This window comes from Alligator mississippiensis, chromosome 5, assembly GCF_030867095.1.
Source record: "Alligator mississippiensis isolate rAllMis1 chromosome 5, rAllMis1, whole genome shotgun sequence".
Taxonomy (NCBI): Eukaryota; Metazoa; Chordata; order Crocodylia; family Alligatoridae; genus Alligator; species Alligator mississippiensis.
This window is the reverse complement of record NC_081828.1, coordinates 153300405-153321358: the sequence shown is the minus strand read 5'-3', so window position 1 is coordinate 153321358 and position 20954 is coordinate 153300405. Positions and strand designations below refer to the sequence as shown.

General features: G+C 42.0%; 1 protein-coding gene across 1 annotated transcript in view; it reads left to right on the top strand.

Annotated features, from left to right (window-relative positions):
• GALNT15 (polypeptide N-acetylgalactosaminyltransferase 15) overlaps window positions 1-20954 on the top strand; it is a 38488-nt gene that overhangs the window by 10883 nt on the left and 6651 nt on the right. The window contains exons 2-8 of the mRNA XM_006262379.3: window positions 464-630; window positions 3742-3946; window positions 9451-9618; window positions 11410-11527; window positions 15995-16189; window positions 18613-18744; window positions 19783-19884. Coding sequence (XP_006262441.1) covers window positions 464-630; window positions 3742-3946; window positions 9451-9618; window positions 11410-11527; window positions 15995-16189; window positions 18613-18744; window positions 19783-19884 — 1087 coding nt within the window. The remainder of the gene's footprint in view (window positions 1-463; window positions 631-3741; window positions 3947-9450; window positions 9619-11409; window positions 11528-15994; window positions 16190-18612; window positions 18745-19782; window positions 19885-20954) is intronic.

The window sequence follows — 20954 nt, the reverse complement described above, 5'->3', positions numbered from 1 at the left end:
CAAGGAAATCTCTGGCTGGGGACATGAGGGTGAGGCCAGGACATCTGCAGGTGCAGTGCAGCACCAAGAGGTCATCTGCCTGTGTGCAGCATAATGGGAGGATGTGCTGGCAGCAGTGCCAGCACATGTGTGCAGTGCAGCAGGAGGGCAAACCACACAGTATGCAGCCTGGAGGGCCTGAGGCTCACACTAGTGCTACCTGCATGGTATGCTACCCCCACTGACATAGCCTGCATTGTGTGGCCCCTAGCTGCTTAGAAGTTGGAGAACCATGCTCTACTCCATTCATTAGATAGCTTAAATGCTATTTGTATCACTGCATATTGAGCAACAATCATGAGCTGACTTCAGTGACCATCAATTTAAGAGTAAATTCTGACTTTTATTCTCAGAGAAATGCTAAGAACAAGCCAATGAATGTAGCAACCTACACAGTGTACCTCTTCCATTCTGTCTAACCCAGGTGTCTGCAGCAGGAGCATGGCCCCAATCTTCCTACAGCTAGTGTTATCATCTGCTTCCATGATGAAGCCTGGTCTACCCTCCTAAGAACTATGCACAGTGTTAAAGACACAGCCCCACAGGCCTCTCTCAAGGAGATCATCCTTGTCGATGACCTCAGCCAACAAGGTAACTTCTTATTTTTTTTCTCCCTCTAAGCTCTGTATTTAAAGCTGTTTGAAGGGGCCTGTATTTCTGTGTGAATTGAGGGTGGGAGAGTAGAACTTGAAACACTTTACTAAAGCAAGCAACATATAGAGCTGAACTTGACAAATTTTATTTTTCCTGCCCTAAAATTCACCTGCTAAGTCTGAACTATTTTTTCCTTGTCATGTCCAATAGTTTTAGAGATTTTCATTTAAAGTGAGATCACGGTACACAAATCTTAAGCTTTTCACTGAATCGGACTCACTATGATGATTTCCAGACTTGGACCTTGGCTGTAACGTTGAGAGGAAAGCTCTACATTGCTGAAGCAATCACAGGCTCTCGGACCAGTTGTGTCTTCTGTGAACACCTGTAGGGATTCCCTCTGAACCTGACCCTGCGTGTTGCTGACTATCCCACAAGGTGTTTAGTGTTTTCAACTGTCACTAGGAACAGCGGGAGATGAGAGGATTCAGTTTCTCAAAGAAATTGCTCAGCATCTTACAGAACTGGTCCTTATGACATCAGCTCTTTTGTGGGTATTGTGGAGAACACTTCCCTTTAACTTTGAGATTTACAGATAGCTTTGTAAGTAGAACCTGCAACTCTGTTCTACTTCTAGATATGAAACATTTCCAAGTGTTTCTTTTGCATCAAAAATATTTCAGGCATTAACTTATAGGAATTGAGACTAGAGAAGTTCTTCACAAGCTACTAGCAATCTCTCTTACTCTCTCTTTTTCTTGCTTTATAAAGTTTCTTCTACCACATATTCTGGGCATTTGTAGAGGAGGCTTCCAGAACTGAACCAAAGAAATCTCCTGCTGTCTGATTTATCTATATATGTTTCCTTCCTTTGCATTTGAAAGGTCATCATTTCTGCCTTGTTATTCCTTTCAGATCATAGCTATGACAGTTGAATCTGCTGATGTTTGGTTTTCTTTAGCATTTGATGACTGCCTCTGAACATTGCCAGTGTTTATTTTTAAAGGTTTTTAAAGGTGAGAAGCTTATTTGGGGGCCAGAGGGAGAGTCAAGTCAGAAATGAAGAGCTCCTTTGAGGGTCCTGGTAAAATTTTTGGGTATGGTGCCAAGCTGTGAGGAGCACAGAAGTCCCTGGTGATCTGTGGTTTAAGAAATATATAAAATCAGGGGACAAACCAGGCACTCAGTGGAGTTGATTTTAGTAGAAGTTGGGTTTTTCTAGTTTTCACCAAATCAGTAAAATACTTAGATACTTCTCTGTCTTTTTGGATTTGAGGAGATGCAGGTACATCTAGTCAATCAAATTACAGTACATAGACACACAGAAAAAAAGATCTTGAGTTGAACATTTATTTTAACCCAGGCAACACACTAGATGCAACCAGTGCTAGCTCTAGAAAGACTAGTTGTATGTACGTTAGTAAGAGCAACTGTGAGTGCTATTTCCAAAGATACAACTGAATTAACTCTTTCATCCTAAACACCCTGTTTTAGGCACTTAACCTTCTCATCATTTTATATGTGAGGTTAACATTTTCCAGGCTCAGTTTCTGCCCAAAGATGATTATTTTCTGCAAAATTTTATTGAACACTCCAGCAATTCATGAGTAGAGGAAGAATGGGTAAAGCAACTATTCACTACAGAGCTTGTGCTGAAGACAATATATATTTACCCAGCTCATTTCCTACTTCTGGTATATCAGGCCTGGGAAGACCATTCCACATGTATTAAATATTAGAGAGTACAGTGCTGGGACATCTACATGTGTTGAAAAATCATGATTAGCTTAAAAAAATTATCAGTTTGCAGTTCCTATTATTTGTCTTTTGATTTTTAAGCATTTAGGGTGCACTGGAAATATTTTTTCTAGATTTTCTGCACAAGTATGAGGGCTAGAAGCTTACTTTATCCACAGATTTATAAATTAAATAATCTAGTCCAAGTTCCTGTACAGCACAGGTCACAGAATCATAGAAAAGTAGGGCTGGAAGGAAACTCCAGAGGTCATCTAGTCCAACTCCCTTCATGAGGCAAGATCATCCCTATCCAAATCATCCTATACAAATCCACTATCTAACCTATTAACAAAACTACACGTCAACCCTGAGCCAACCACAAAACAAAACACCTTAACCTGCCACGGCTAGCTAATGTCTTGTTGCCAACCAAGGTTATTAAAATATCCTCAAGAGATCCAAGGAAAAGGGCTATGCCCCCCAGTACAGAAGAAGGCAAAAACCCTCCACATTCGGTACCAATCTGACAATCAGGTAAAATTCTTTTTTGATAACAAATATGGTGATTGGTCTGACCCTGAGCAGAAGAGTAAAACTCTATAACCGTGAACCTCTGGGTCCCAGTAGGAGCACTGACACATCCCAGTCAAAATCCCCAACCTTGTCTGCAGACAGCACCCAATGCTTCTGAAGAAGTGTGTGTGGGTGGGTGGGTAGTGGGGGGAAGGAGTCCTGATAGGTATAGCAGCAGGAAGCATTGGCAACATGTAGGGGGTGCATGCGGGTGCATATGCACCCCCTGACATTGGCCATATACCCCCTGGAAACGCCAGCCACAAAACCAGAAGTGCTGGCGGAAATGCACTTCCAGTTTTGCTGCTGGTGATTTCGGGTTCAGCGATTGATCACTAGGGGACCGCCCTCCCCCGCCCCCCCCCAGTCGATGATCTGGTCCCCACTGACTTGGGAAATACCAGTTGCCCATGGCAGGAAGGGAAAAAATTCTCTGTAACAAGCAGCAGAGCCCAAAAGATAAAAACATGGCTCCATTCCTACATGCTTAGTTTTCACACAATAAGAGTGCAGGCATGTATCTTGAATGCAATCTCTGTTCCCTGCTCCTCCATACCCAGAATTGCAATCCAGAAATGTTTGATTGACTGTAGAAAAATGGAGAGTGATGTTCTGCTCCCTTCCCTCTGTTGCACTGCTGGGTAAGATAAAAGCAAGGTTTGTCCCAAACCATCTTACCAACAAGCTGATGATGTGTTCCATCACAAACTGATTGAGTTGGGCTTTTGGGGGAGGACAGTAACAGCCTGGCTGTTCCAAACAGAGCTAAAATCTATGTGACCATTGTATTTTTTGCAGGACACCTGAAGTCATCCCTGAGTGAATACATCTCTAAACTGGATGGCATAAAATTGATCAGGAGCAACAAGAGGCTAGGAGTCATCCAGGGTCGTATGTTGGGAGCTGCCCGGGCCACAGGGGATGTGCTGATCTTCATGGACTCCCACTGTGAGTGTCACAAAGGCTGGTTAGAACCCCTGTTGGCCAGACTGGCCAGTGACAGGTAAATATCCCTTTGGATATTATATGAGAAGTTTATATTCCTATTAGAAGGGAATGCATCACCAAGAAGAACTGGGATCTTCGAGCTATCTATAGAGTTTGCAATGCTCAGATATGTTAATTCTTCATACAAAGACAGTAAACATTCTGCCTTTGGTCTTCTATGGGTTTTGTTCTTATTTTTAGCCATACTGATTTGTTTGCATTCTGTGCACCTTAATCTGAAATTCAGAGAAGTAGCTAGATTATGCTATTGATAACATTCACTACAACCTCTTTTCTTCTAAGATTGTTAGTCTGAATCCAGCCTGTGTTGACAATCTTTAAAATGTGTTGACATAAGACTGCTGCTTGGTGGCCGATGTTATATGAACAGATACACTTGGAGAAGTCACTTATTGACAAAACATCCATCAGAGAAACCAATGTAACTAGCCTGGGGTGCAGTTGGCCGAGTGAGACCAGCTGTCTGATGTGCCTTTCATTTGAAACAGCATGGTTTCTCCAATCAGCTATGGAGACTGTGGCTACGCTCCAGGTGAGTGGAGATGCAGCATCTTTTAAAGTAAAAGCCATAGCAATTAACTGAGAGGCTTGTCCTTAATTTAGCAACCTGCTACAAATTAAGTGAGTTGCAACCATCCCAATACAAAAAACATTTGGGTTCAGCTGTCTTAATTTAGGACACTATCTAGCAAAGAGCTTAAGTTTATGTTTCACTTCAAGCTCCTGAATGTCACCGTCCACTTAAAGGAACTAGTCATATGTTTGAAATTAAGCCCATGCTTAAGTGCTTCATTACACCATGGCTTTGACATTTCTAATTAGTGCATTTTCCTTCTAATCCTACCAACCCTGTCTAGCTTTTGTAAAGCTTTTGGTAGGAATATTTTATTTAGGACTTCAAGCCTGCAAGACAATTTCATTTGACATGCAATATGCTCAGGAAAAGCCCAGAAGCAGGCTTGAGCCCTCAGTACTTGCCCAAATTTTGGGCCTAGGCTCAAATATTGTCTGAATTCCTGACTCATCCCACTATTGCAGGATAAAACCTACCATGAAAGGGTACAAAGGTACATTTGGGTTCCCTTCCCAGCAATGTACAATATAAATCAAGTCTCTTTCGAAAGTAGTCTATATAAAACTTAAAAGCAGATGAGATAATTAACTCTTCCTTTTTCTCCTATTACTCATTTTGTTAAAAGAAAAGAACACAATGTTCAGAACTTCTGTAAAGGGTCATGGGAAGATATTTAATTTGCAACTGCATTTGGTTCAGAAATCCCCAAACAGGAAATTATGTGCATTTGGGTTTGGTTTTTTTTTTCACGGAATTGTAACCTTCTATAGATCTTGTGCTCTCCAAGCATTTGAAATATTCACAAATTAATAATACCGAAGTCAGATGGTTCAAAAAGGATTGCTGCCAGTTGTATTTGAGTTTCCTGTTTTTTTTCTTTCTTTGGATTCCGCGGAGTAAAATTAGCAGTTGTTTGCCAGTGTGAGTGTTTCATTTCAAAGTGCCGAGAGGTTACTGACTTTCTGCCAGTTACCAAGTTAAGGACAAAAGGAATTACAAGTAACCTCTTCCAACTTTCAATTACCTTCTGCTGAAAATTTGCATTTATAACCACACAAGTATTAAATCCATCACGAACATGTAGAAAACAGATGTTTTAGAAAGGACACCTTTATGCCCAAAAAAAGATCAGGCAACATTTGATTAAAAGAAAAATAGGCTATTGAGTACTGAATGTAAGCTGCTAGAACTCCTTTACAGGTGATCAGAGGGACTCTCTAACAACCTGAAGTTCTATCATACAAATCCTCACTTCCACTTTAGCTTGGCTCCATTGGTTTCAGCAGAGCACTGCAAAGTTACACCAGCTGGGAACTAGCTTCTGTGATCCTAAGAGATATGTAAGATGTGGGGAATTTTTTTTAAATATAATTCATTTGTAAAAACAGATTCCATTGGCTTTTTTTTTTCACTAAAAGATAAGGCAAAGAAGACTATGGCATAAGCAACTATTTTCCTTGTCAAATTTTGCATGTATTGCTTAAGCAAAAAATACTGTATTTAAACTTTCTTGGTTTACTTTTATATCAATCCTTCCAGTGTTTAGAATTTAAATGTTCTTGGTTTAGTTTTATATCAGTCCTTCCAGTGTTTAAAATGTATGCTAAGAGAAAGTGGCCACAGAACTCTGAAACTGAAAAATGTTCATGACCCAGAGGGAGTATGGGGCATATATTTTTAGACTGGTCACCTGGCTTTGCTTCTGGTTTCCTGATTCGCTAAGCCCATTCCATGTGGCGCAGAGATTGCTTCCAAAACATCATGGGTGTTTTTACACGTTCCCGGGGGGGGGGGAGGGGGGGCGCTCTTTAATTAAAGCAGGTTCGAGAGCCACTCTAATTAAAGTGTCCACAGCATCTCGTGTATCAGTGTGCCCATGCTTCAAAATGGTGGTACGGGTGTTTTATTTAAAGCTTGTCAAATGAGCTTTAGGTAAAGTGCCCCTGTTGCCATTTTGAATTGTCTGGACCTTGATACATGAGATGTGGCTGGCTGAAATGTGCTAATTAGCAAGTCATTGAATCTGCTCCAACATGCTGTAATTACAGTGCCCCCCACATGTGTATAGGCACCCCAAAAGAACAGACACAATATAGTAAAGAGAAACAAACAACATAATGTATGAACTAGATTCCAACAAACACTGACGGCTGCAGTGCTTACTGTCATGTGAGCAAGCCCAGGAAGTAAAAACTGCTGTTGCAAGTTTGAGCTCTGATATTAGCAACATAAGAAACAGATTCAGAAAAAAAGGTAAGATTTAAGTTAATTGGAGAACATCACAGCCTCAGATCCAGAATTTTATCACAGTTATACAAGTGTGATTCCAGACTATCTCTTACTGCATTTGTTTTAGTTATTGTGGATTTACACAAGCGTTAGTCAAAACCTGGCCCTCATAGTCAAATTTTTCTTAATATTTTAGTTTAAATAACTCTCTACTTAACTCCTTGTCCTAATTTGTCTCACTCTAGAGAAAATGACATCTTACTGTAAAATAAACTTCATCCCAGCAGTCAGTCTATCAATTTTATCTGCATAAAATATCACAGACTAGAGGCAATAAACTGGAGTGTGTTTATCCAGGAGCAGTAAAATGACTTCTAGAAAGTCTGGTTTAAAGTATAATCATCCATCACATTTTCAAGCAGGCAGCTATAAGATTTGAGGTGTGTATGCTGGAAGGTACTGGATGTACCCTGGAAGTAACTTGTGCTGTTGCTTGCCATGGAGGTTATAGTTATATTGACTTTGTGATGTTTTCCAGGTTTTGAATTTTTGGTCATAGAGAATCTCTTTTATTTTTTATTTTCATCTGGCTTTTCCTCAGTAATAAAGCAAAGAAACACCAGGTTCAGCCAGTCAAAAGCCAAGCAAAGCATGTTCTCTTCAATTTTAGCACCTTCCTGAAGAAACTGGTAACATCTCCTGCCTCTCCCCCATACCTTTCCTTGGTGTTCACAGTCAGAGAAAAAGGTTGCATTTAGCTTTTTTTGGAAAACCCCTGTCTGTTTTGGTACAAATTGGATGCTGCTGTTATGAACACAGAGAAATCTCTCAGCATATCATTGGGGAGGATGGGATCAGATGAGAATGGTAGGATTCCAAAACTGCCATCAGGTTTGGGATTCCTTTATGTGTTAGGTGTTTGACATACATATAGTATTATGCTATTGTTTCAGAATAAATGAGCCCTGAGCCCTTGCCCTTCATTGACCCTGTTGCAGCTGATTGATATCTGAAGCATGGCAGATAGCTGCTGTGACTTCATATGTTCAATTACCAATGTTATAATTGGCCATACAAGAATCTAACCTGTTTGTAAATGTTGTCCCTGTCTCCAGGAACCCCTGTGATGATGAGTCTCATGGGCTGTATTTAGTCCTGTGTGAAAGTATTTCCTCCTATTTCTTTTAAGTTGACCTGCATCTAACACATCAGCTGCCTCTTAGAGTAGAACAAAGGAGAAAGTGAGCAGTTTTAACTGTACTCTTCAATTCCCCTCTAACCACTGAAGATCAATGGCTAGCTTTTCTCTGTGTGTTTCTAAAATCCTTTCTTATGGAGTGATGACTGTGATAAACAAAGGACTGAGTCCCTCCCCACTTTCATTGCAAACCATTACTACGGTGATTTAAAAGTGCAGGGAAAATATGCCCAGGTCATATAACCATCACACAAAATTGACAGCTTTCACAGCTGGCACCTGTTTTTCTTTTAGTGCCAAGCCAAAGCAAAAGAAAACTGATTTTTGAAGACTTCTATGATGGCCCTCCCCCTATTGGCTGAAGTATGTTGAAATCCTCTCTCTCTCAAAACTGATCTCTGACCAAGAGACATAAATCTTTGAAAGAGGAGGCACTTGAAGTTTCTTATGCAAAACATTCCGATTTCTACAAAAAAGGGTCCATTTCTTCTCTCAGGGTTTGCGTACACAGGGAGTAATTATGTAACAGCTACCTCATAATAACTCTCTATGTGGACTCCCTTAGTAAGAGTGACATTGTCTGGTGTAGTTTAATCCACAATAGTTATTTCAACTTTCTTCCAGAATAAGTTTTGTTATGTAAACAGGCCCCGTAAAGATGATTTCCAAATGTGATATATTAGGAAACTAAGACAGGGTTCATACCTTTGTGTTCTATTCCGATGTACCAGTTATTTCAGGATGACATACAGTGCATTGTTAAACATCATGAAGTTTCTGAAATTAAAGAATAGTTCTATTCAAGTACATCCAAATTTTACTGAGGGTTAGAAACCAAGACTATATGCAACCACTATCATGTAGAATAAGGATGTGTATTATACACTTGTGTTTTCAATTTGAACATAGATAAAAAACAGCTCTCTCCCAATGACCAATTTGTAGAAAATGAAAAGTAAAGTACTCCTCCTAAATTCCACTCTTCAAGTTAAGTCTGCTCTTTATCACACCTGTTGTGCAACCCTGTTGACATCATTAAGGATGCAAAGTTGTTAAAACAGAATTTGACCCTTTACTGATGCATTTGTGCTATCAGAAGGCAGACTATTGATCAGACTATGTCAGCTGGTTTGGAAGATTCAGAGCAACTACAGGGGATTATCATTTTGTTCCCTGTTTGAACAATCCAGGACTGGAGCTTGTAGGTGGCAGTGCAATATAAAAAGTAGGAGGGTACATTTTGACGGTGCACCCAAAGTAAGGTCTTGGATAATGTTGAAATGACTATGATTGATATGTTCCAGTTTCCTCACTATAAGCTCAATTTTCCAACATGCTAAACAGCCTCAACTCCTGTCAGCAGTGGAATTGCGGCCACTCAGCACTCCACAGGAGTGCTTGGCACTGTGTATGATTAAACCCCAAACCAAATGGTTTACTCATGCACTGTCAGCTTGATCCCTAACTTGACCTTTAAAAGAAAAAAAATTCTTTTCAGAAATCGAATTGTCTCTCCCATCATTGATGTCATAGACTGGAAGACATTTCAGTATTATCACTCTGTGGACCTGCAACGAGGTGTTTTTGATTGGAAATTAGATTTTCACTGGGAGTCGCTGCCAGAGCATGAAGAGAAGGTACGCCAGTCTCCCATCAGCCCCATCAGGTAACAGTTCATTAGCCACTATGCTTACTGTCACCTCGGCACCATGGTCATGGAATCTAGCACATCTGCCAGCTAAGAGACAGGATTACATGCACTTGTTGGCTAATTATTTTTGAGGGAATAGGTTTATCGGTTTATATTGAGATTACAGGATCACTACATTTTAATTTATTAATATTATTACTAGACTGCAGTGGCGCCTAGTTTGGTAAGTGCTTTCTAGAGATAAAGGCATGGGCATTACTCCAAATAGTACAAGATATGAGTGGGAGGATGAAACATACAGAGTAACTAGGGTGACAGTAAACTCGTCTTGTTCCTTACACACCCTTTTGCCATTTCTGCGTGTGCATGTATGTGTAAATAACCTATTAAATTTCCCTCCCCTGGCCCTCACTCAATGATTCAGCTCCCCCTACTTTCTCTCGCACCAATCCTCAGTTTCAGTGTCAATAGTCCTCTCCACTGTATATGTGAGCAATTGAGTCACATGATCGATAAGAGAAATAAAAAGTTGGTTTGCATGTCTTGCAGCTGACATGGAAGATGTGGTTCTACAGGGGGGATTCAAATGGGGGCAGTTACTCGATGGAATAGCTCAGGAAGAAGATTTCACATGGAGTGGAAGAACATGTAGAAATTGCTGGGGAAGGGCAGCAGAGGAAGCCCATGGAGGGACAGAAATTCGTCGGGAAGCAGTCAGTGGCACAGGAACAAGAGCAGAAGAGCAGAACACTGTGTTGAACCTGGGCAGGGGAGTAGCGGCACAGAGTTTACAACAGTAAAAGAGGCACAGATTGGGGAAAAATAGTGAGGAAGTTCAGCAACAGAATCAGTGACACAAGTAAGGGGTGAGCAGGCAGATGGAGGGGACTGAGAGCATTAGAGCCATCATGGACACTAATAAACAGGAGGTCACAGAGAGCTGAGGAACCCTGGAAGGAGAGGCAGTGAAGGAGGAGAGGAAGTCAGCTTTTGAGAGATCCAAGCCAGGTTTGAATTATGGAGGAGCTCAGGGAGGCTAAGCCCCCCAAAAGAAATGAGCCCCCCCTCTTCCCTCCCCATTGTAAGATTTGAAAATCATAACCTGGGGGGTCTCTGAATTTGTTAGGGCATTGTGATAGGCAGCCCTTTTTTTTGCAGACCTCCCCACTCCCTCTAAGAGTAAAAGTCTAATTCAAACACAGGATCCAAGGAGCAGCAGCAGTCTTCAGTGAATTAGCAGTTTAGCTGATACAGTATTGAGTGCATCCCGATTTCTCAGCACTAGCTGCAAGCTAAAGGACTTCCATGTGGGAAGACTGAGACAGGATGCAAAAACAGAGTATTCTGGGAGCAAAAGTGTCAGAGAGAAGAAAGACACCTCTTCTCTGCAAACCTTTACATAATAGTTTTTTTACCAGGGTGTTCTACCAACGGACATGTCTGTGCACTGTTTTGGCCACCTTCAGTGAAAGTAAACGGACATCATATACGTTTGTTAATTAAATAAACTGCACTAGGAGTAGGAAATACCCTAAGCCCCATCTCTCCCAACAGAAAAATGATTCATTATAAAGCCTCAAAACCTGCCACCACTCAGCAACTGCCAAGCAATGCACAGACACATGTAGATACAAATGTCTTTTAAAATATAAGTACAATTGCAGTTTTAAAACTCCCCCACCCCACCCAGCAGCAACAACATGGGTTCATGCATCATTTTTAATGGACAAGAGTAAATCTCATCCTCTATTTATCTCGCTATATTAAACCACGTAGAGATTCAGTGTTAAACTGTGCTCTTTCTAGAAGTCCTGTGGTACCAGGTGGAGTTGTGGCAATGGACCGACATTACTTCCGAAATATTGGAGCTTATGATTCTGACATGACCCTATGGGGGGCAGAAAATCTAGAATTATCTATAAGGGTAAGAGTGAAATATCAACAAGTGTATCTATTATGTGTGTGTGTTTTAAGAGCACAGAATCTAAATGGCATAAGCAACTAGGAAAAATAACAGCTATCTATAAAAGCACGTGGTGACAAGACATTTCTCATTTCAAAAGTACTCTACCTCCAAAGTTCCTGGATCCAGTACAATCTAGTGGCAACCTCCAGAAATGCTAAGAAAGAAGCATTACCTCATTAAAACAAAACCACATTGGCTATCATGGCCTGCCTAGCTAAGTACAGACATCTGGGGAGGTTAAATTGGGTCCAAAATGGCCGCCGAATTTAAACTTGGCTCATAGATTCATAGATGTTAGGGTTGGAAGGGACCCCCTGCATAAGCAGGAAAGAGTGCTGGGTCTAGATTACCCCAGCTAGATACTCGTCTAACCTCCTCTTGAAGACCCCCAGGGTAGGGGAGAGCACCACCTCCCTTGGGAGCTCGTTCCAGACCTTGGCCACTCGAACTGTGAAGAAGTTCTTCCTAATGGCCAATCTAAATCTGCTCTCTGGTAGCTTGTGGCCATTGTTTCTTGTAACCCCTGGAGGCGCCTTGGTGAATAAATACTCACCAATTCCCTTCTGTGCCTCCGTGATGAACTTAAAGGCAGCCACAAGGTCGCCTCTCAACCTTCTCTTGCGGAGGCTGAAAAGGTCCAGTTTCTCTAGTCTCTCCTCGTAGGGCTTGGTCTGCAGGCCCTTGACCATACGAGTTGCCCTTCTCTGGACCCTCTCCAGGTTATCCGCATCCTTCTGGAAGTGTGGCGCCCAGAATTGCATGCAGTACTCCAACTGCAGTCTGACCAGCACCCTATAGAGGGGAAGTATCACCTCCCTGGACCTATTCGTCATGCATCTGCTGATGCACGATAAAGTGCCATTGGCTTTTCTGATGGCTTCGTCACACTGCCGGCTCATGTTCATCTTGGAGTCCACTAGGACTCCAAGATCCCTTTCCACCTCTGTGCCACCCAGCAGGTCATTTCCTAGGCTGTAGGTGTGCTGGACATTTTTCCTCCTTAGGTGCAGCACTTTGCATTTCTCCTTGTTGAACTGCATCCTGTTGTTTTCTGCCCACTTGTCCAACCTATCCAGGTCTGCCTGCAGCTGTTCCCTGCCCTCCGGCGTGTCCACTTCTCCCCATAGCTTTGTGTCATCTGCAAACTTGGACAGAGTACATTTCACTCCCTTGTCCAAGTCACTGATGAAGACATTAAAGAGTATCGGTCCAAGGACCGAGCCCTGCGGGACCCCACTGCCCACACCCTTCCAGGTGGAGACCGACCCATCCACCACGACTCTCTGGGTGCGACCCTCTAGCCAATTCGCCACCCACCGGACTGTGTAGTCATTCAAGTCACAGCCTCTTAACTTGTTCACCAGTATGGGGTGGGATACCATATCGAAGGCCTTCCTGAAGTCTAAGTATACGACATCCACCCCTCCTCCTGTGTCCAGGCGTTTTGTAACCTGGTCATAGAAGCAGACTAGATTGGTCAGGCACGATCTGCCCACCACAAACCCGTGCTGGTTTCCCCTCAGCATAATTTGCCCTGCCGGGCTCTCACAAATGTGAGCCTTGATAATTTTTTCAAAGACTTTACCAAGGATGGAGGTGAGACTGACCGGCCTATAATTGCCCGGGTCCTCCTTCCTCCCCTTTTTGAAAATGGGGACCACATTAGCCCTTTTCCAGTCCTCCGGGACTTGGCCCGTGCGCCACGAGCGTTCGAATATTCCCGCCAGTGGCTCTGCAATGATGTCGGCCAGTGCCTTCAGCACCCTCGGATGGAGCTCATCCGGGCCTGCTGACTTAAAGGCATCCAGTTCTTTCAAGTGACTCTGCACCATCTCAGGATCTACGCATGGAAGTCTGGCGCCTTGCTGCTGCCTCTCTACAACCCCAGTGAGAGACTTGTCGTGCCCCTCACTTAGGAACACTGAGGCAAAGAACTCGTTGAGGAGTTCAGCCTTGTCCCCCCTGTCTGTCACCAATTGTTTCTGCCCATTTAGCAGGGGTCCTATTCCTCCCTGGGCCTTCCTTTTACTCCCTATATATCTAAAAAACAATTTCTTGTTGTCTTTTACTTGGGTTGCCATCCTGAGCTCCATGGTAGCTTTGGCCCGTCTAACTGCCTCCCTACAAGCACGAGCAGAAGAGGTATATTCATCTTTAGTGATCTCACCTTGTTTCCACTTTTTATGTGCTCCCCCTTTGGCCCTTAGGCTGCCCTGGATTTCTCTGGTCAGCCAGGGAAGCCTCCTGGCCCCTTTCCCTCTTTTGCCTCGCTCGGGGATCGTCTTGCTTTGTGCCCGAAGGATCGTTTCCTTAAGGCACAGCCACCCTTCTTGGGCTCCCATCCCTTCAAAACTCCTACTCTGCAGTGCGTCCTTGACTAATCACCTGAGTGCATTGAGATCAGCTTTCCTAAAGTCTAGCACTTTCACCCTACTAGTTACCTTACCCACTCCACGTCTTATGTTGAATTCTATTATAAGGTGATCACTGTCTCCCAAATGGCTACCGATCTGGAGGTCCCCTATCATGTCATCTCCCGTTGCCAATACCAGATCCAGTATGGCATTCCCCCTCATCCCAGTGCTGACCTTACACTTACAGACCCAGTCTCCATGACCAGCAATCAGTCCAGGAAAACCCAGCCTGGAAAAGCCTGGGCTGAAAAAGCCTTGGGACTGACTGCTTTTTTCACCCTGCTTCCCCCACACTGGAATATTTTTTGCCCCCTCCTGCCCCACCAGCCAGCCATCTCAACCCTCATCCCACAAGCTGCTCTGGATGCAGCCACTTTTATTAGCAAGTAAGTCCCAGCAGGGAGGGACCAGAAGGGTTGGGGCTATAGATTCACTTATGGGGGGGGGGCATCCCACCCCATCCCACCCACCCGTCGTGCCTGTCCCCCTTGCCCCTTGTGAGATGTGCCTTCCCCCCTACCCCACCTGCAGGATGCACCTGCACCCCCACAGCTCATGGGTTGTGCCTGTACCCCCACCCCACCTGTGGGTCACACCTGCCCCCCCTACCCCTTACAGGTTGTGCCTGCCCCCCTCAACCCCACCAGTGGGTCACGCCTGCCCCATCCACCCCTTGCGGGTCATGCCTTCCCTCCCTACCCCATCTATGGGTTGTGCCTGTCCCCTCTTACCTCACCCACAGGTCGTGCCTGCCCCCTCCACCCCTTGTAGATTGTGCCAGGCCCCCCACCCCACCTGCACAACTTGTGGGTCATGCCTTCCCCCGCTACATCTTGTGGGTCATGTCTGTGCCACATCCCACACACAAGTTGTGCCTGCCCCCCCAACTCCACCCACAGGTTGTGCCTCCCCTTCCATCCCCCAAAGGACGCTCAATCCCCTCCAGCCTGCTAGACCCCCAAACCCCTGGCTAGCACCCCTCCCTACCTTCATCCTGACTTACCTGCTATCAGACAGCCTTTCTGAATCAATTTAACTTCATCCTAATGCTGCCAAATGCCTGTACTTAGCCCCTGAGGACAGGACAGAGATTTTACCACCTTCTGAAAGTTGCTAAACTTCCCCCTGCATACACTTCAGCAAAAGCAGCACATTTCTTTATTTCTTCAACAATAGAAATGTCAATACTTCAAGCTGTTCCTGTTAAAGAAGATCATGCATACTGAATATCTCACATGAGAAAGTTCTGAAGACTGTAAGACATGAATACTATGGACTCTATTATGGCTCAGGGAAACAGAAAAAGAAATGCCTCCCCAGTAGGCTTTGTGCTAAATTCAGTGCTAATGTAAGTGAATGCATTGACTTTTGTGGCAGCCTCTCCATTTACACCAGCATTATAATGTGATCAGTTAGCAGCAACAGACCACAGGTGAGACCATAGGTGCTCAAGTGCATATCCATCCATATGCAAGTGCCACATACCAGTTATTCAACTGCAGCCTGAAGCATCCCAAACACTGCTTTCAAGCACAAATGTCATAGCCTAACTTGTCTGTATGTTCTCCTTCCTTTGCAGTCTTCATAGATGTACTGGGAGAGCAGACTTCTTTCTCCTTCTCTTTTCTGTTAACATGGCTGTCAGATAAAGTAAATTGATAAGGGCTTTTGGTAATAATTTTCTATATACCCTTTACATTTGCTCACACTGGGGAGGCACTGTTGCAGGATACTCTTCCTGTCCTGCTGCTAAACCAGATAAAATATTGGAACAGGGTAAAAAGAAAAAGGAATTTGCTTTTGTTGGATGCGTATAAACTGAGCACTGGAGCTTGGGATAGATATCTAGATTTTTAGCCACTTGCCAGAATAAATTTTCACTGATTTCAGTGACTACTTCACTTTTTTGCACTAAGTTACTTATACCTTGCTCTCAGTGCTGCCGAAAGTGATTAATTATTTAGAAGATCATTGACGCTGAAACCAATTTCTGTCTTCATCTGTACTACAGGCCTGGCTCTGTGGTGGTTCTGTAGAAATCCTTCCATGCTCACGAGTGGGACATGTCTATCGAAATCACATCCCACCTGCATTTCCCTATGAAGAAGTCACGATGAGGAACAAAATCCGAATAGCAGAGACTTGGCTGGGTTCTTTTAAAGAGAACTTCTACAAGCATAACACATTGGCATCCTTAATCAGCAAGGTAAAGGCATAAATGATGGCTCATCTCTCAGTAGGGGAGAGAAAAGAAAACCCTTCTTGTGACTGAGAAGGAGAGGGAAGAAGGGTTATGAGTTTTTCTCTTTAGCAGATTCCTGCTGCTTTGTTAGTAGCCCATGTATCATATTGACATTTCCAGTGTTTTGTCAGCAGAGAAATAGACATAGAATACATCAGGATTAGGAAAGCAATCACTGAAATATAATGTTCACAGTAAAGGTGACTCCCTGCTTAGTTCATGGATGTCCAGAAACAGCTGCAAATAACTCACAAAACTAAGCTGAAGCATACAGGAAGGTAACAAAAAAGTCAGGATATAAAAAATACAGACATCCCAACCAACCAATACAAATTAGATTTTCATTAGAAGACTCAGCCTTAAAAGATAATTAAATACTTGCTAGAGAGGGTCATATTAACTAAAGTATCAGAATTTAACATTCTTCCCAGACTGGTTCAGTCTGCACTAGAATCACAGTTTAGTTGGGGACAGATTGAATACAACAGTGAGATTGAACTAGATCATGTATATAATCTTATATTTCGGGAGTTTTGCAATCTAAGCTGCACCATTGTTGACAATACTGCTGCTAGGCCTATTTCTTTGATTCCAATAACTTTCATTATATCAGAAACATTCTCCCCTCACTCCTTATCAAATGTCTGATGACAATATGAGAGGTAAGCAGGGTATGAGTAAGCACTATCTACATTTCCCCACAGGTTTTGCATTGCAGTTCAGTCCTAACCAGGTATTTCCCAGTTACTGCAGTCCTGAGCATCATGTGAGCACTCTCCACCAGGATTCTCCCAGGAACCTGAGACCTGAACATTTTATTTCACTCTGATTTTCACTTTTTGTCAACAGAATTGTTGCTTCTTTTCCCTGTTACAGGACTTAAACCCCATTGCTCAGACTTTCCTTTCATTAAGTCCCATGCAGGTCTCCAACAATGAAAGGCTGCTTCCTTAAGTAATTTAACATAATCAACTGAAGGTGCTTCTTGTTAGCTTAGTACTAACTTTACCTTGAACTAATAAACTCTCCGGCCTTCAATTTTGCTGGTTATTTTCTGAAAGCACCTGAATCTTTGCCATAAAGTTGATTCTGTGCAGGATACTGGAATTATATACTATGAAGCACCCTCAACTATGCTATTTTATACTATTTATACTCAATCTACCATAACCCAGAACATCCCTTTCCTTGTTACATTCCTTCCATATCCCATGCTCTCATGCCAATGCAGCATCATGTAGTTTAATAGATACAGGCACTAAATTAAACCGTTTGAAGCACTACCAATTACTTGCAGTCATCATGATATACTTAGTATTCAGGGATTTGTTGTGCTAAAAGGGTGAACAGGGCCACCTGCTGGCCACTGAAAAATCTCGATGGCATTGACTTGGTGATAAAAAACTGAACCCCAATTTAAATGTATACATTTTTTCATGGTTTTGTTTGGTATTTAAATGTATACCTAATGTATACCTTTAAATGTATTTAAAGGTATACATTTTTTCATGGAATTTTCTGCCCAGCATATCTACAGTGTGAACATAACTATGGATTAATAAAGCTCCTTATTTTCATGTTTATCCTGTTGGGGTTTTTTGGTTGTTAATGTAAAAGTGAAAGGAGTTTCATCTCAGATGATTTGGAGGTCCTGTATCCAGCACCAAATCTAAACTGTAATTAACACGAGACAATGATAGTTGATGACATCAGCTTTTTAGGTCCTGCTAAATTTAAGCAGCTCTGTTCATTTTTACAAACCCCTCAGATTCATTGTACACTCACCTTGTTTCTATGGCTTATTGGAATTTGCTCAAATTATGGGCCTGAGAGAAGCTGATTCTTTTCACTTAGTAAATAGTTGTTGCATTGAGACCAGGGCCAACACTGATGAGGCAAATCCATTGTAAGAAACAGCCACAGTTGAGATTAGCAGTCACATGAGTTGTAGCTCTCAGAAGGAATGAAATGGAGCTGCTGGGTCTGCCAGAGCCTAGATTTGTTACTGTTCCACACACTGCAAATCCCTGACTTTTTTTCTCTCTCCTCTAAAATTTTGAAAAGGGATTGAGTAGAGGGTGATGTATGTTCATGTTATAAGCCTTAATGTAAAAAGTTACTAATTTTGCAAGAAAATTCACTTGGCTTTGGAATAAAGACCTTAATTCCCGCACCAAGTCATATCTGCAAAATATTTACTTTCCCTGTATCACTAGACTAACTGCTACTGTGGAATAAATTTACAGGAGGGAGTCACCATGTGAGAGACATGCATTAATTGCAACATGCAGTGTATATGGGCTGTCAGAACTGAGCCTCCCTGGTTAGTCTCTCTCTTCCAGCTTTGTTCAATATCCTTTCCCTTGTCGTTTGCTTTCTCATTTGAGGTGGAGAAACCAGACTGCAACGAGAGCCTTCAGCTGCAAAAGAGGTTGGGTTGTAGAGATTTTCATTGGTTTATATCAAATGTGTACCCTGAACTTCACTTGCCAAAGGACAGACCAAAATTCTCTGGCAAGGTAGGAGGAAGTTTATTATTATTAATAATTAATTGCATTACTGTATTTGTTAGAAAACCCATTGTACCTGGCACTACACAAGCATATGATAAAACCAACACCACCCTGAACATATCTACTAGCATACCACATACACCTTCCTTCTCCACAATCAGTCCTCCCAAACTGGGGGTGCATGTATTAAGCGAGGAAGCTGATTTTTCTTTGCTAGAATAGAAACAGGGACACTGTGCTAAAATGACTGAAACAGCGGGTAGCATTGGTGGAGTCCAGTGTTAACTCTTTTTCAGCTGCTGGTGAGGCAGTAGCTTTTGGCTGAAGAGCCACTGAGCATGCAGTATGCGGATGAGGTTTGTGGTATAGAAGCAACTCGTCATTATTTACAGGAACCAGTTACAGTAAAGAAGTAACAGTTTTGCTAGTGCCCTTGCCAGGGGCTAGGACATAGCCTTGTTGCTGTTTTCAAAAAACAAGTTGTGTGTCTTATCTGGGGGCATTTGGTATGTGAGAAAATATGGTATCTAGACAATACAGACAAAATTGGAGAGGAAAGAAAACAGAGTAAAATAAAGTCAGGCTCCCAATCAGGAATTGAACCCAGATCTCCCAAGTACCTGTTCATTGCCCTGTTCATAAAATCATGCTTCCTCCAACCAAGCAAACATTTTAGAGGTTTAGAAGGAATACAAAAACTTACCACACAGCTCTTCATTTAGTCAAAACCTAGTTTAAAAAATGTTTTGACACAAATTCAGTGAGGCCTAGTAATTCTAAACCAGAGGTGAATGTCTCTAATCTTACTAAATATCACTGGATCAAACTGATCTCTGGTGTAACTCCACCTGCATCAAGGTTCCAGTTGGCCCTGTGTGCCAAGAATATTTGGTTGCATCTATAAGAGAAAGAACCCTTATTGCTAATTATAAATTAAAACTTACAAAGAGGTAATAAAAGGACTGCTATCCTATAAAAGTAAATTGAAAGATATTTTATTTTTAATTGATAGCGCTTTATATCAGTATAACTATTTATTCACAGCTGCACAATACTGGTGTTGGCTTCTGTGCAGATTACAGATCCAGAGGGGGTGTATCAGAAGGTCCTGTTGAACTGTCTCCTTGTACTGATGCTACTAACCAGGTATTGCTTATTTAAAATATATGTAAGGCCAAGATTCAGGATGGTATTTAAACTTTTTAAGCATGGGAGGAGTCCTACTGACTTTAATGGGAGTGTTTGTGCACTTTAAGTATGTGCTTATGCTTAAAGCATATGTGCCTTCTTGATTCAAGAACTAAATGCTAAAGAGCTGAATTGCTATCACAGTACATCTTGTTGATTGTGTCACAGTTATCTTTCCTATTTGGGAATCAGCTTTTCTCACTGGATACCATTAAAATCTTGAGGTTCACCATACTACTGTTCCATGATATTTGCTTGAACAGTATTTAATTATCCTGTATGGATAATCAGATATAGAGCCAGGAATGAGAAATGGAAGTAAATGGGTTAAAAAAATACTACAGCATGCTTTATTACTGCAAATGGTAAATGTCAAGATTTTAATGGTCCCCATGGTTCCTCCTGTATTCAAGCTTTCAAAATGAAGCATAAAAATTACATTTTAGGTATACTAAATGAAATATTTATTTAGCACACCACTTTACAGTACTATAATTCAAAATAAATTACAATGCTGTGTTAAAATATTCATTCATTCAAGTGACTTATGACTGAGTGATCCTTGTTTAGTACAAATACAAGCAACACTGTAGCTACTTAATACCCTCCTACTCCCCATTCTTTTTTAAAAATTCCCAGTAGGTTAATCTAATATGTAAAATATAACATGGTTAACTGACAAGTCAGTTTATTTTCACTAACAGATGTTTACTATCTGGGTTCCGTTTTCACCTCAAATTAGTCATATGTACAATTTATGGCAGATAGATATTTGAATATATATTTTTATAAATTGGAATGACTGAAAATATGGTAAAATTGTTTTTGTCCAGAATATAGTGCAAAAATAGAAGCCATGTTAGATAATGCTAAAAATAAGGTCTTTACTTTGTCAGAGGTAAATCACAATACTGAGATCTGGATTAATATTAGACAATTAACCTTCAATGCTACGTGGCTTATAGATGCAGATCTCCCATTAAAGGTAAGAGAAGTCTGGAACGAACAAATGTAAGACTTGATCTTTA